We start from the raw sequence: 15,961 nt of genomic DNA on the forward strand, positions 1-15,961 counted from the left end.
CTCAAACATAACTTAGTGCGTGAACATGAAACATTACTTACAATGATTGACTGTGAGTGCAGTTAGTGTAGCATAAAAGGTTTACTTTCATAACTTAACTTAGCTACACACTTCTTAATACATCTTTAGGTACAAAAATTATGCTCTAATACCAACTTATAACACCCCCTCCAAAAGTTACCCCTTTTAAAGGAAGATGTCACTAACTTTAACTAAATGAGCATGCATACCTTTAAAATCTTAAAACATTCATTCATATATTATCCATGAATGCCAATTTACAAAAATACCCTTATATCGTTACCATGCAAAACGTATCAAAGGATGTTTATGCAGGTAAATCATAACCATATTCCATAAAACAACTAAAATATGTAACTGGTACATCAAATTGATTCAATTACATAGTCTGAACATAACATAACACAAACATAAATTATAATAATAGATATAACTTAGTTGCCCTCGTGTTGCCACTATACTTGTTGACCACTATTCACCTCACAACCATCACTATCACTTGTACCTACACATATAAAAGTAAGAGAATGAGTAAAAAGTCACTAAATAAATAGAAAACTCTATTACTATCTTTTTCATAATCCCCAAAGTGTCTTTGGTTTGACCCATTATAACTGTATCATCTGGAGTTAATATCTAAACTCCTATTAGGATGGTCGTGGGTCTTATATCTTAAATCTATAAACTTGAAAACCTCTAGGCTACTTAATATATCTTTCGGGTTTAATTTTGTCTCACTCGGTCACTAAGAAATCACTCTCAATCTCAAACTGATGTGATGACATTATCTCTTAGTAAAAGTACTATCATACTGTAAGTTGTGTATTAGATCAGTCAAACTGAACTGATACAAGAATTTGACTCCTTAGTCATGTTAGCATTTGTTGTGTAGTCCACACACCTACACCATTATTAGACCATTGAAACAAAATCATAATTAAGCTCTATTATAAGTAAGTACCTTACTGTGGGTATAATGTTCTACTGTAGATGTACCTTGTAGAGAGTATATACTCACGGTGTCCCCTCATAACAGTTCTATGATATGTCTAGCATGTGCATCTCGAACCTTAAATCACCTCAAGCTTATCTTAGCTTTCACTCTATATATAATTCATGCCATAACATTATCTCATCTCTTAGGCATATTAGATACTACTACGTACCTGGAACATATATACTATCCTTAGTTCCAATAAACTTTCTTTGTTGTGAATAGGCATCTCTTATCGGGTGCACAAATGTTCATGTCTTTCTTCTGTTAAACGACTAATTCCTCATGAACATTCACCTTTTATTCATCATGAGTGAGCATCCCTAATTCATGTGAATGAGCGATCACTACTCTATAATTAGGAACAATCATCTTTCTAGTTCATCCCTCATCATGCATCTCTTAGGACACAAATGAGTGTTCACGTATAGGTTGAATAGATATTCATCCTAGTTTGAACTTAGTTCCTCAATACTTAACCATTTTTAACTACGTATTTCTTATGCGTATTTCCTTCATTTTACCCTATCTACGGTCATTCTTAGATCATGAATGGGCAAACTTCATGTCTTAGTTAACCATTCATCGGTTAATGATATCCTACAATTATTGAATCACAAACAAATCTTTAACTTAAAACTGAGTTCCACATGAATAGACGTGCATCGCATATAGCACATTTGTTCATGACCTATAATTTATGTGTTCTAAGCATGAACAATCGTCCCTATATCATGGACGATCGTTCATGACATCCAAAATGCATAAATCCAACCTATTTTCGCCCTCTAATTGTCGTTGCAAAGTTTCTACTCAATCAACACATATGTTTTTGTACTTTTACAATATCTACAATTAATAGAATTCAAACTAATCTTAATCACAAGGCAACACAATGAAAATGCATAAGTTTCCATATAACTAATGTACAACAATTGCATCAATAATTCCATTATTTCTTTTTCAACATACAGCTCATTCAAATTGATGACTTATCTTCATCATTCCCTTCTTAGAACCAATCTTCACACAATTATGTAATGCTCTATTCAATTAATTCCATTATCTCCTCAAATCATCGCAAAACCATCACAATCACTACAATTACATGAACACATATAAATCTCAAGTTTGGTAAAAGATAGAATCCTCATTCTAGTGTTGCGTACATATCACAAAATGTAGAAGAGTTCCTACTTATTGTATCTCCCAGGCGTGATGATTTGACGGTGATTGTTGCCCCTCCTTCTTAGCCTCTTCCTTTTGTTGGAGAACGGTCATCGTCGGAGCTACCATATAGACAAAATATGCACTATACTTTTTTTTAATAAAACAGTTTAAATATATCCAATCCCATTTTACATTATCACTAAAAAATTATATTCCTTTACTTTGGTTTTTTTATCCAATTAGGTTTTTCCTTGTCTTAGTTTATAGAAATGTTTGTAAGTGGTCCATGGAAGAATATTATAAAATATATCTTTCCCACCTTTGAAGCAATTATATTCTAGTAGAAAAGTGGTGGGAGAAACCTTATAAACAGCCCCACCTTTTGCATTTTGTGGAGATAAAATTTCTTCTTGTGAGCTTTTGAAAGTAAAGAGAGTTTTATTATTTTAGTCTTTATAAATAAATATGTCTCTCTGTTGAAAATTTTGGTGTCTATTTGTAATTTTTAACTTATTTCTTAATTCTTTTCTTTTTTTAATAAATAATTTTCTTATAATAATAAAATTTAAAAGATTGAAAATTAGAGATAGTTATTATAAATTTCAATATAATTTATACTTTTTTTTTTAATAATACCCATTTGACTTAGTTTATAATAGTTGGATTAAGATTTTAAATTTTGTGTTAAACTATACACTGTTTTAAACGTTTCTTAAAAAAATATTTTATGTTTTTTAACATAGTTTATGTATTACCGTACAAAGACAAATAAATTAGAATATATATTGTTAGATAGTTTTTATATCTTTAATATAAAATAATGATGGGAGTCTTGAAAATAAATAAATAAATAAATAGGGGCCATTTAAGTGTCACATGTCTTGTATAAACAAGAAGGCAATTTGGCTGGGTCAGCCATCACGTGTTACGATTGTAACCCTTTGGATAGCGATATCTTCAATTTGTATAGTTTTTATGAAATTATAACAATAAAAATACAACTACTATCTTAATGGGCATTTAAAGAATATTAAAACATATAAATTATATATATATATATATATATATATATATATATATATATATATATATATATATATATATATATAAATCTTTTAATACTATTAATGGGCACCTTAAAAACACAATGAAAACAATTTATTATAAAAAAAATATTTAATTTATTATTTAAATGATTATTTCAATTATAATTCATTAAAACAAGTTTCTATCAATTTGAGAACTAAATAATTTTTTTTAAAAAAGTAAAATTTAATATATTCTTCTTGTCAAATTTTAATTATTAGTTTAACAGCCTCTATGTCAATGCCATCTAATTGTTTCAATTACATTTAACTATAACTAACGTTTTTCAAATTTTTATGGAACAGTTTCAACAGGTGTACTTTTACTCTAAAATTTAAAAAGGAATTGTTGCAAATTTTACAATAATTAAATTAAAAAGAAAAAAGAAAAAAGAGTCTATTATAAGCCTTATGAAGCATTATGTTTTCTCATGTGTCCTTTATTATAAGATTATAAGAATTTTTTGTGATAAAATATAAATAAATTATATTTATGGTATATACATAAATTTATACATATCATAAATTCTATATAAGGAAAAGGGAAAATATGTATTTACTTAAAAAATCATATATTTAAGATACATAGAATATACACTAACCTAATAAGTCATATATTTATGATACATTCTAACATAAGAAACTATATATTTGAAATATATTCTAATATAATCCAACATTTCTCAAATGTTGGCAAAAAATTTATTGAATTGAGTTTGTTATACAAGTTAAGAGGTGATTGTGTTAATGACAAGATGACAATATGAGTATATCGAATTAATGAACTTATCTTTCCATGCAGGTGATGGTGGGATGGTACCAAACAAATAAATTTATCTTTTCACAAAGATGATGTGCGTGAGTGTGTCAAACTAAAAACTCATCTTTTCATAGGGGTCAAGACATTAATGTGTCAAACTGAAAATTCATTTTTCTATAGAGGTAATGATGTAAGCGTGCCAAATTAAAAACTCATCTTTCCACAAAGGTGATGGTATGAGTGTGTCAAACTCATCTTTTCATATAGGTGATGATGTGATTATACGAAAAAGAAATCATAAGTATACCACAAAGAAATACCCAAAAACATAGGAATGTTCCACTATAATACTATGATAAAATATGAATAAATTGTATCTCTAATTTATTTAATATCTTAATGATATATGAATTTATATATATCATAAATCATATATAATGATATACAAATCAATGAATAACAATGTAAGAAAGAAAAACATATATTTTGAATATTTGCTAATATAAAAAAAATTATATATTTAGGATATATTTTAATATAACAAACTATATATTTGAAATATATTTTAATATATTTTTATAGTTTGAAATACTCAAAAATTAAATATAAAATCTAAACTCATTTATTTGTATTGCAAGATTTGCAAAGTCAGAAAATAATCTTGAATATTACTTATTCAGTATCTCTTTGTACATGTTATAAAATAAACAAAAAGGTTAAAATTTTAAGTTATATTTTATATAAAATTTTTATATATTAATAATAATAAGTGTAAATAGAAATGCCTGCGGCAAACGCCATTATATTGATAACTTAAAATTAAAATTAAGAAATTTTATTATAATGTTACAAATACCTCTATATATATATATATATATACACACACACACATACATACACTCACATACTTACACACACAGCGTAGATGCATGTACCGCTCCACACACAAAGTCCCATAAATTATTATACTTTTGACCTAAAAATATTATATTTTTAATAAATTATAACAGATCACAGATCCATCTACCGCTTTAAAGAATATTTGATTCTAAAATTATTTTATCTTTTAATTCATAAACAAATTTTTAAACAACCAACGGAAATTAAAGGCGGACACGCGGCAGAGGCAGACAGAACGGAAATTATGTTGCGGTGGGTCATCATCAATAATAAATAGAATATAAGGTTAATATTGTCATTTCAGTTAAACTGCCCGACAGCTTGCGCGCCCCCCCGTTTCCCTTTCTCTTAATCTAAAAAGATGGGCAATAATAATTAATTATCTAATTTTTGTTTTTTTCACAAAATCTCATTAAAAAGAAAAAAGAAACAGTGTATTTATTTCATTTACAAAAACAAACGGCTCTATTATTTATTGAATGAACTGTACTCTCATGAACCTGTTAAATTAAAGTAGAGAGGGAATACAATTAAATGATGTAAACTTGATAATTAAAATGATTTCTAAATGAATTTGAATGACTCCACCATCATCGGTTCGGCTGTCTGTCTCCCATTTAAAAAATAAAATAAAACCCTAACTACCTAATTATCACTCTTTCACTCAACTCTTCTTCACTCTCTCTTTAAAGTTTAAGCCCTTCCATTCCATATCCAAATCCAATGTGATTCCTTAGATTGCTCTCTTCTCTTACTCTCCACCGAAACGACTCGTGTCATTGTTGTTTCACGTGATCCGCTCTTCTTACTAGCTTTTCCTTCACTTGTTTTCGCCTCTCCTCTTAGTGAGTTCATTTACTTTTAATTCTAGATTTTATTCTTGCTTTTGCTTTATTCTGATCTTGTTTTTATTCGCTTTCTAAATGTGAATGCCTCTCTTCGTCATTTATTCTTTTCTTCAATCCTTGTTTGTTTAAAATGATTTGTGCTACTTAAACTTTAACAATCACTTCAGTTTATAGTATTTCAGCAATCTGATTTTCTTTTCTGTGAGTTCTTTTTTTGATTATTTTCAGATAATCAAGAATTTTGTATTTGATCAAGTGGAAGAAAATCAGTATTCTGATATGATTGTTGGCTTCTTTTTTTTTTTTTTTTTTTCTGTTTCTCATTGTGATGAACAGATCTCGTGAACGGCTGAGATTGGCTCTGGTTGATCATTGGATATGGGGGCGATAGAATATATTATGTGCATAAATATTTTTATGTTATTCTCTGTTTTGATTATAGCGAGAGAGGAGGTTTATATCGTGACAGTTGAAGGCGAGCCTATTATAAGTTACAAAGGCGGCGAGCTTGGTTTTGAAGCTACGGCTGTGGAATCTGACGAGAAAATAGACCCGACCAGGTATACCATACCATTATCATCACTTGAAGTTTTTGTTGTCAATGCCATTTTGCATATGGTAGCCAGCTTGAAGTGTCGGTAACTTTTTAATAATTCATGGAATTTTTAATGAAGATTTTAGCTTTTCTTTGTGGGGTATTATGCTGAAAATGATGTTTTTGGAGGTAATATACACAGTTGGGCCTTGTCTAATCTTGGATTTAATTTATGGCGTGTTCAACGGTGTCTAATTTTTGCATTGGCAAGCTCTAACTAAGCGTGAAAGTAATTAGAAACCAGGTGTTACGGATTTGGAGAGAGAGTTGTCCTTGTCTAGTTTTAACATCAGTCTATACCGACAAATCTGGTTAAATTTTTAGTTGTTATAACCTGTTAGTTGCTTATTGATAATTGGATAACTCAATAAGTTTCCTAATTTGTTGGTTTTTTTTTTTTTTTAATAAACCAGGCTAGTAAAAACACTATTATTTTTTCTGTTGTCTTCTAGTGTTTAGATGCTTATGAGTTTTGTTTTTTAAAAATTATTCTGAGGCTGTGTTGTAAAGTCATCAAATCATTGTGATGATTCTAAGTGAATGTTTTCTGAATAAGTGAATCTAAATTGCACTTTTCTTTTAATTTATTTTATAAAATAAGTTGGCACCCCCTATAAGAGTATAAAGAGAAATTATATCTCCATAAGCCAGGGACTTAAAAAGGTTTTTCCCCACAAAAATTTTAAAATGTATTATCATGTGTTATGTAATCTTTGATGGTTGGATTTTCACTCATCATCAATGGGAATTTTTTTTTTTTTGTCATTAGATATATAGTCACTTATAACATGTATATACAGAGAAGAAAAATAAAGGAAAACTCAGCATTGATGTCTCTTAGAGTGTACCTTGCTTTCTCTGAAAGGTGAATGATTGAAAATTTGAATTAAAATTTTTGACTCCTAATCAATCATTAAATTTATTTATTAAATTAATTAATTTTATTGAAAATAGGTTAAATTTATATGTATATCATTCATAAAAATATATGTAGTTAATTCAGGCTCTAATTCCAATTCCTGGTTGACAATTGACAACATTGAGTAATAACGTTTCACAACGCGTAGTGGTAAATTGTAATAAATATGTTTGATGTATGTGATATTGTCTTTGTGATTTAGGTCTAGTTAAAATGGTGATTTGTTGGAGTGTGTTTCACTAAGGAGATTGGGGATAGGAGCTACAGCTGAGAGTCACGAAATTTTTTGTGGTATTCTATAGGTAATGCAAGAATAGTACAAAGATTACAATTTAAATTGACTTCATTTTTTAAATTAATTTGGCCAAGGACGAAGCCCCATGGGTAAGATTGGGGGCTTATGCTCCCACTGAGCTTGGAAAAAATACAACTAAACCCTCCTCTGTGTTTAAGCTTTAGCAGCCCTTTGTTTATTTCATCAAAGTAGCCTGAATCCATTAGTGTCACCATTTTTGTTTTATTTGGTTTTTCTGAAATGTCAAATATATTTTAATTTTGTTTCTTTATTTTGTTGATCTTGTGAATAGAGTGTACCAACCAACAATTTCATATGTATCATGATTCTCAGATTAATTTTTCTCTTTTTTGACCTAATTTATCTTCATCTGTTTAAACTTGTAGTATGATTTTTTACTTCAATTCATTGAAATGTTATATTTATTATTTTCATTTCTAAGAATGAAGCATAAAATAAAATTTTGGGACTGATAGATTATGATAATTTGATTGCACATATCTTGATTTGAAGTATTTTCATAGTAAAGAGCTTTTTGGGAAGAGGAAAAAATAAAAAAAGCTTGAAAGCTATTTGGACAACCTATGTCATATGGTAGTGCATACCTAGTAATTTCCAAAACACCACTTTTTTATTTTGAATTTTGCAAAACATTTTTATTATTGATGAAAGAGATAAAGTAAATACAAAACTTTTTTGTGTATAAAAATTATTAATGAAATTTGATGTATTAAATTATCTAAACTTTCATAATTTTCATTAATCATTTTTTGCTATTTAAAAAGTTTTTCTATAAGTTTTCCCCGCTAAAACAAAATCCTGGCTTCATCAGTGAAGGTGACTATGTTATATCATTGGAGAGAGATTTAAAATTAACGTTATATTATTTGTATAATGTCATATCAATTTAATAAAGTTGATGTTGTATATTTTAACTTATAAATGTAATTTTACTCTAAAACCAGTGGGTGAACTAACACAGGTATTTGGAAAGGGATTTAGCTTGATTTTATTTAATTTTACTTTTTTTGCAAGACAGGGAATTCTATATATATAGTGCCAAATTGATTTATATAGTTGAGATTGTGTATTTAATTTGTAAAATATTATATTTTTCTAAATCAAGAGTATAGGTTAGGTATTTGGAAAGGAAGTTAACTTAGTGTTTTTAATTTAATTTTATTAGGTTTTTAACACTACATGTGTCTACAAATATTTCAGGAAAGTAAACTAAATGTTACAATCCTCTGCTGCCGATCAAGAAGTTATAAATATTCTCATCCTAAATCTATTTGTACTCATGAATGCATATGAGCATTTTTATTTTTGGTTTGCATCCCAACAGTTCATAAACTTATGGAATCAAGTTGGATAACAAGGGTGTTGCTTCACATTCATTGTTTATTTGACACTTTTTTTAATGTTCAATTGTTAAGCATTTAAAAGTGCGTGTGCTGTTTCATACTGTCATGTATCATATATAGCATTGACATTGTAATCTTTCTCCTCTCTGAAATAAAAAAGTGGATAGTAGTTGTAAGATTTCTCCATTACGCACCCTCATCCTCGTTTATGCTTCTTTCAGTGAATTTGTGACATCCTATGCCAGTCATCTTGAAAAGAAACATGATATGCTGCTTGGGCTACTTTTTGAGCGTGGAACTTACAAAAAGCTCTATAGTTATAAGCATCTTATAAATGGCTTTGCCATTCACACTTCCTCTGAACAGGTGAAAACCTTGGCACATACATTCTTGTACTTTCTTATCTTCAAATCCTGAATTAAATAGCACTAAAAATGTTAATGGTTTTGCATATTCTTCCACCTTGCAATCTCATTTATTATAACATTATCTCACTGCTTATTAGGCAGAAATCCTACGGCGTGCCTCTGGTGTAAAATCTGTGGAAAGAGATTGGAAGGTCAGGAAGCTTACTACACACACTCCCCAATTTTTAGGGCTACCCACTGGAGTATGGCCAACAGGCGGTGGCTTTGATAGGGCTGGTGAAGATATTGTGATAGGATTTGTAGATTCTGGAATTTATCCTCACCATCCAAGCTTTGCAACCTACAATACCGAACCATATGGGCCTGTGCCAAAGTACAGAGGAAAATGTGAAGTTGATCCTGATACTAAGAGGGACTTCTGCAATGGAAAAATCATTGGTGCTCAACATTTTGCAGAAGCTGCAATAGCAGCTAAGGCATTCAATCCTGCTATTGATTTTGCTTCTCCCATGGATGGTGATGGACATGGAAGGTTAGATATCTTACTGTTCATTAATATCAATTTCAATGGATACTGTGCTATGTTGCATTTGCTTTCCTTTTTATTTTGACTCCTAGTTTTAATTCACAGTAGATTTGCATGACATGAATAATGACTTGATGTTTTAAAAAGTCAAATTTTTTTCTTTTGATATTCTCATGCTGCACATATTGGGTTGTAGCTGCCTTATATTGGTTCACAACAGCTCTATCTCTTGATTGGAAGTTTATAAAGTTCAACATATTTTTTTGGTACTCGCTTCTGTGCACACTTTAAAATCTTAGTTGAAGGGGCAATCATCATTCCAATTAATTACGCAGATGGTACAGACAGCTGGTTAGGGAACAAAGTCAACTCAGAAGCTAAAGAACAAGGATATTTCCTACTTGAATTTCATTTTTATACATGTTCTTTTTGAAATCCTTGGATTATGAGCAACATCTTCTTTGATTAGTTGCTGACTTGCTGTTGTCTGACATCATTACTTTTCTTCTGGGCTCGAAGAAAAAAGTATTGACTGATTTTAGAGACATAGCCAACTCAGAAGCTAAAGAATGAGGACAATTCCTAGTTGCATTTTATTCCTATAAATATTCTTTTTGAAAGCCTTGGATTATAAGCAATATGTTCTTAGATTAGTTGCTGTAGTCTGACGTCATAACTGTTCCTCTGGGTTTTAAGAAAACTATATTGACTGATTTTAAAGACATGGTGCAAAACTGAGGGCAGTTGTTTCTTTTGTTTGACTTTGAGGAGGACTTGTGCTAAATTATGCCATTTACCATTCTTTTTGTGTTACTGCTAAACAGTCACACAGCGGCCATTGCAGCTGGAAACAATGGTATTCCTGTTAGAATGTATGGCCATGAATTTGGTAAAGCAAGTGGAATGGCCCCCCGAGCCAGGTGAGGACTAATAATCGTAACAAGATAGTTTTCCAATACCAGTCTTCTAGCACAATCTTTCCAGACACAGATGACTGAAATTATATGAGTTCAGGATTGCTGTGTATAAGGCTCTCTACAGGCTTTTTGGAGGCTTTGTTGCAGATGTGGTTGCTGCAATTGATCAGGTTTGCTATTATTTCATTACTGAAGACCACAAGAAGTTGGTAGTACTAGTATCTCCATTTTTTTATGATATAAACTATAATTTATGGGAATTAAACTCATCCGTGTTTCATGCATCTTTAACAAAATAAAACCTTAAAAAAACCAGATTGTGATATTTCAATTGGTAATGTCTCTCAGTGCATGGGCATCATTTTTGCTCATTGACATTTGACAAACAGTTTCTAGTTTAGATGTTTTCAGTATGTGTGTTGAATATTATCTATGTCATTTAGTCAAAGCATTTTGCTCTTGTTTTTCTGCTTTACTCTCTAGGAAAAAATCTTGACAACTCAGCTCTTCCTATGTACCCAAAAAATGGGAGACCAATCTGACATTTTAGAATTGGTGAAAACTGAAGGGGAGGGGGGAACTGAATAGTTCCCAGTTGATTGGTGATGAAATGCCATACTTCCTGCTAATCATTTTATTATGAATACGAACTCTTTGTAGTTAGTTTTCTTTTCTTTCTTTTGTTGGTTTTCGTTGTTGGTTCTATCTTTGTGTACATATTTTAAATTGAAAAAGCTTATGTTAACAGGCTGTTCATGATGGGGTGGATATACTTAGCCTTTCAGTAGGGCCAAACAGTCCTCCAGCAACCACCAAAACCACATATTTGAATCCCTTTGATGCCACACTTCTTTCTGCGGTGAAAGCAGGCGTATTTGTTGCACAGGCAGCTGGAAATGGAGGTCCTTTCCCCAAAACATTGTTGTCTTATAGCCCATGGATAATGTCTGTCGCAGCTGCAATTGATGATCGCCGATATAAAAACCATTTGAATCTTGGAAATGGAAAAATTTTGGCTGGAATTGGCTTGTCCCGTAAGTTTCATCATTGTGTTGTCTGTTATCCCCCCCTTCAGAAAATAAGTAAACAAACAGAAGGCTGTTTGTAAAACTTGAGAAGAGGCAATTAATATCACAAAGATCAACATCATGGTTTTTCTACTTTACTTTGTATTATTTTCTTTATACTCATGACATTATCAATTAATACATCTGTTTAATATAATTTTCTTTTATTAAATCCATTATTCAATGTGTTACCTTGTTTTCTGGTGAATCTAATTGAATTGTTAATATGCTACCTAGCTATTATTCTGAATAATAAGTAACATTCACAAGGGATAGTAGGTCTAGATTAATTTAGAAGTTTTAGTCTCTTTGAATAAAATAATTCTTTGGTTGCTATCCTCTGGGTTAGATATTTTCCTTATAGTTTTTCATTATCACTTATACTTTTAATTGCATGAATATCTATTCAAAGGGTTTGGATGAATATAAACAATATGCATTTTAGTCTTGATCAGAAAGGTCAGTCAACTGTCATATTGGGGTGCTGTTACAATTACTGTGTTTCATCAATTTCAGTATGGTTTCATTATGCATAACCTATTCATGGTGCATTAAGCAAAATCATTAAACGTATAACTACTTCTTTTTCCTTTCCATTTTTATGAATATATGAGTCACCAATTAAGTGTGGCCCCTGTGGGGCTCATAATTCTTTGTTGAGTTGAGTTGAGCTCTGTGTTTCATGTCCAACTTGAAACAATTTTATAAGTGTCCTTTTATAAATAAGATGCCTGTTGGTTTGTAGATACATTATACACAAACATGCACAATCAAGGACATAGTGGCTGAATGATTTCCAATTACTAGCTGTTAGGTTCTTGATTCTTACTCAGAGTTTTGCTTTTTTAACGGTGTTTTTCTCATGTATCACTGCAGCTGCTACACATCCAAATCAAACATATACCTTGGTTGCCGCAAATGATGTTCTTCTCGATTCTTCTGTGGTTAAGTACAGTCCCTCTGACTGCCAAAGACCTGAACTACTAAACAGGAATTTGGTTGAGGGTAACATTCTTCTTTGTGGTTATTCCTTCAATTTTGTTGTTGGTACTGCATCAATCAAGAAAGTTTCAGAAACAGCCAGAATCCTGGGTGCAGCTGGCTTTGTACTTGCTGTGGAAAATGTTTCCCCTGGAACAAAATTTGATCCTGTTCCTGTTGGTACTCCTGGGATACTTATAATAGATGTCTCAAAGTCAATGGTAATTATTTAAGCTGATTTCGTCTCTTCATATGTATTTTTTATAAGTTGATAACTGTCCATTGTGGATATTCCCTTAGTGGTTGCTAATATTTGATTGGGTTTGGTAGTATTACACTCTTCCAGGAGGCATTTAATATATTACAACCTGCCTTTGATGATGCCATATAAACTAAAGATCAAACAGGAATAACGCAGGCATGAGCTTGTCTTGTGTAAAAAGAAAGCTGGATCAAAACAAGAAATTTCTAAAGATGAAAAAAAAAAATTGCAGAAATTAGATTCATTGTCCTGTTCCATCCAATTTCACTTTTGGAATGTCTTTGTCCATTTTAGCTTAACCCTAACTTATAATGACAACTTGTCACCATTATAATGATACTTAGTTTGTTGCCCTTCTGAGCTCCTTTTTGTCTTGACTGACCACAGCATGTTCTCCCCCTTAGCCTTTTGTCATTTGTTTGGCTAAAGTTTTTTTTCTCCTGAGTTTCATGTTTTTGATTCTTGGGCATCTTTATTCTAGGAACTTGTTGACTACTACAACACTTCAACAACAAGAGATTGGACTGGAAGAGTGAGGAGTTTCAAAGCTACTGGTACTATCGGGGATGGGTTGATGCCTATTCTTCATAAATCAGCACCTCAGGTAGCATTATTTTCTGCTAGAGGGCCCAATATCAAAGATTTCAGTTTCCAAGATGCAGATCTTCTCAAGCCAGATATTCTGGCACCTGGTTCTCTTATTTGGGCTGCTTGGTCTCCAAATGGAACAGATGAAGCTAATTTCGTTGGTAAGATGGATCCAATTCTAAGTAATTTTTATTTCTTGGCTATCAAATGTAACAACTTTAAGTGCATATTAGTGTAAGAGGATTTTGTTACAATTAGACAAAAACTCTAAAATTTTATGCAATTGTCTGCTTCGAGTTTTGAGCAGGGGAGGGATTTGCCTTGGTATCTGGAACTAGCATGGCAGCACCACATATAGCTGGCATAGCTGCTCTTATAAAGCAGAAACACCCTCATTGGAGCCCTACTGCTATAAAATCAGCCTTGATGACAACAACAACAAAGCTGGACAGAGCTGGAAGGCCACTTCAAGCACTACAATATTCTGAAAAAGAAGCCATGAAGCTGGTTAAAGCTACACCTTTTGATTATGGGAGTGGTCATGTCAATCCAAGAGCTGCGTTGGATCCTGGACTTGTCTTTGACGCAGGTTTTATTCTTCTTCCCTTAAACACATTTTCTGATTAGTCTACTAGATGCAACTTAAGGCCTAAAAACTAATTATCTATTTTTCCTGTAAACTAGGAAGGCAAGTGATGGGATTAATTGATATTTTGGTTTTAACATGTATTTGCTATTGGTCTGTGGCCAAACACTATAAGTGTTTGCCTATGTCACCAAGTATCGTTAGAAAGCTACTGCAAGGGTGGCACCAATAATCATGACTTACAATAATAACTGTTAAGAAATAAAGAGGGCCGTTAATCAATTTGTAATTGCAGAACTTCAGGTCCTGATATGTCCTTCAAATATTACCTTCTTTAAAGTGTGGTTGTAATTTAGAAGATGATCGAATATTGAAAATGGTGACTAGGCACATGGCCAAAAGGACCTGATAGAAGAATATCCTGTAAATAGGAATTGTAAGGAAATACCCTGGAAACGTTTTATGTCAGCAATTATTAACCTCTTTTTTATTTATAAGTAGGTGTTAGATTTAAAGTAGCATCCAGGCTGCTTTTTTAGTGATTCCTTAAGCTTTACACCTTGGATACTCTATAACTTAATCCAGGTGACAACAGCAACTTTTACTTGATATTAGTGAAACAGCGTTTCTTAAAATGCTCTATAATTTTAGATGAGGAATTAGTTTCCAGATAACATTCAGCAAATCATGTTGAAAATGTGTCAACCAACTTCTAACTCCGAGGAAACTTTTGGTAGGTTATGAGGATTACTTGGGATTCTTGTGCACAACACCTGGTATCAACAAAAACGAGATAAAGAACTACACTAATTTACCCTGCAACTACACCATGGGTCAGCCGGCAAATCTCAATACTCCATCAATCACCATATCTCATCTTGTGAAGTCTCAGACGGTTACTCGCACTGTCACAAATGTTGCAGAGGAAGAAACATATGTGATCACTGCCAGAATGCAACCTCCCGTTGCCATTGATGTCAACCCTCCAGCAATGACACTGAAACCCAGTGCTTCACGTAAGTTCTCTGTGACACTCACTGTTAGATCAGTGACTGGAACATACAGTTTTGGAGAAATTTATATGAAAGGTAGTCGAGGGCATAAGGTAACGATCCCAGTTGTAGCTCAGGGATATTGGCGATAGTGGCGTGAAGATTGAGATGGTTGATGTTAAGTACTTGTATGGTTGTAATATTCTTTGTAATTTGTGGTAATAAGATGAGATATAAAGGCTAAATATAGTACTCTGTCTGAAATGTGTGTAGTAGGTGTAAAGATAAAAGTAGTAAAGGGGGAGACTACCAGTTTCTTCCGCTCTTAAGTTTTGCTAAATTAGTTAAGTGATTTTATATAAAATTGCTGGTGTTTACAGATTTCCTTTCTATTCCAATCATATATTTTTTGAGAACCTTTTTTATTTAGTGTGTGCTGAATTGAATGACAATTGATTCTTGAGATGGCAATCACTGTCTCTGCGGTGCCATCCCAAAACCAATTTAGAATGGAAATAGTATTCTAAAAATGATGGCAACCAAAAAGAGAAAATTAGAATTTAAAATCTAGCAAACAATGTCATGGACAATTTTAGAAACTTTGATCCAGCTTCAATTCATCATCCTGACTATGTATGCTCTTGACACCAACAGGAACCAGGTCATAAATCACGCCGGGAATGGCGTGTAGCATGCCCTAATTAGTTGATATGGGTGTGTATT

The 15,961-nt window shown here is 31.8% G+C and overlaps 1 protein-coding gene across 1 annotated transcript; it reads left to right on the plus strand.

Annotated features, from left to right (window-relative positions):
- The first annotated feature begins 5,498 nt into the window (after positions 1-5,498).
- LOC123195066 (subtilisin-like protease SBT2.5) lies at positions 5,499-15,630 on the plus strand. The gene is made up of 11 exons (XM_044608642.1): positions 5,499-5,775; positions 6,115-6,338; positions 9,173-9,317; positions 9,457-9,851; positions 10,670-10,765; positions 10,860-10,932; positions 11,511-11,796; positions 12,706-13,031; positions 13,554-13,821; positions 13,968-14,249; positions 14,984-15,630. The coding sequence occupies exons 2-11, from the start codon at positions 6,157-6,159 to the stop codon at positions 15,388-15,390; spliced, it is 2,460 nt and encodes an 819-aa protein (XP_044464577.1). The 5' UTR covers positions 5,499-5,775; positions 6,115-6,156; the 3' UTR covers positions 15,391-15,630.
- The last annotated feature ends 331 nt before the right edge of the window (positions 15,631-15,961 follow it).

This window comes from Mangifera indica, chromosome 13, assembly GCF_011075055.1.
Source record: "Mangifera indica cultivar Alphonso chromosome 13, CATAS_Mindica_2.1, whole genome shotgun sequence".
In the NCBI taxonomy this organism is placed as follows: Eukaryota; Viridiplantae; Streptophyta; class Magnoliopsida; order Sapindales; family Anacardiaceae; genus Mangifera; species Mangifera indica.

What these genes read in the sequence shown, in the direction of transcription:
- LOC123195066 (XM_044608642.1), top strand. Translation starts at nt 6,157, where the DNA reads ATGGGGGCGATAGAATATATTATGTGCATAAATATTTTTATGTTATTC. An exon ending in GGAATGGCCCCCCGAGCCAG is followed by an intron (nt 10,766 to 10,859) that starts GTGAGGACTAAT and finishes ATATGAGTTCAG; the next exon opens with GATTGCTGTGTATAAGGCTC. An exon ending in TGGTTGCTGCAATTGATCAG is followed by an intron (nt 10,933 to 11,510) that starts GTTTGCTATTAT and finishes TTATGTTAACAG; the next exon opens with GCTGTTCATGATGGGGTGGA.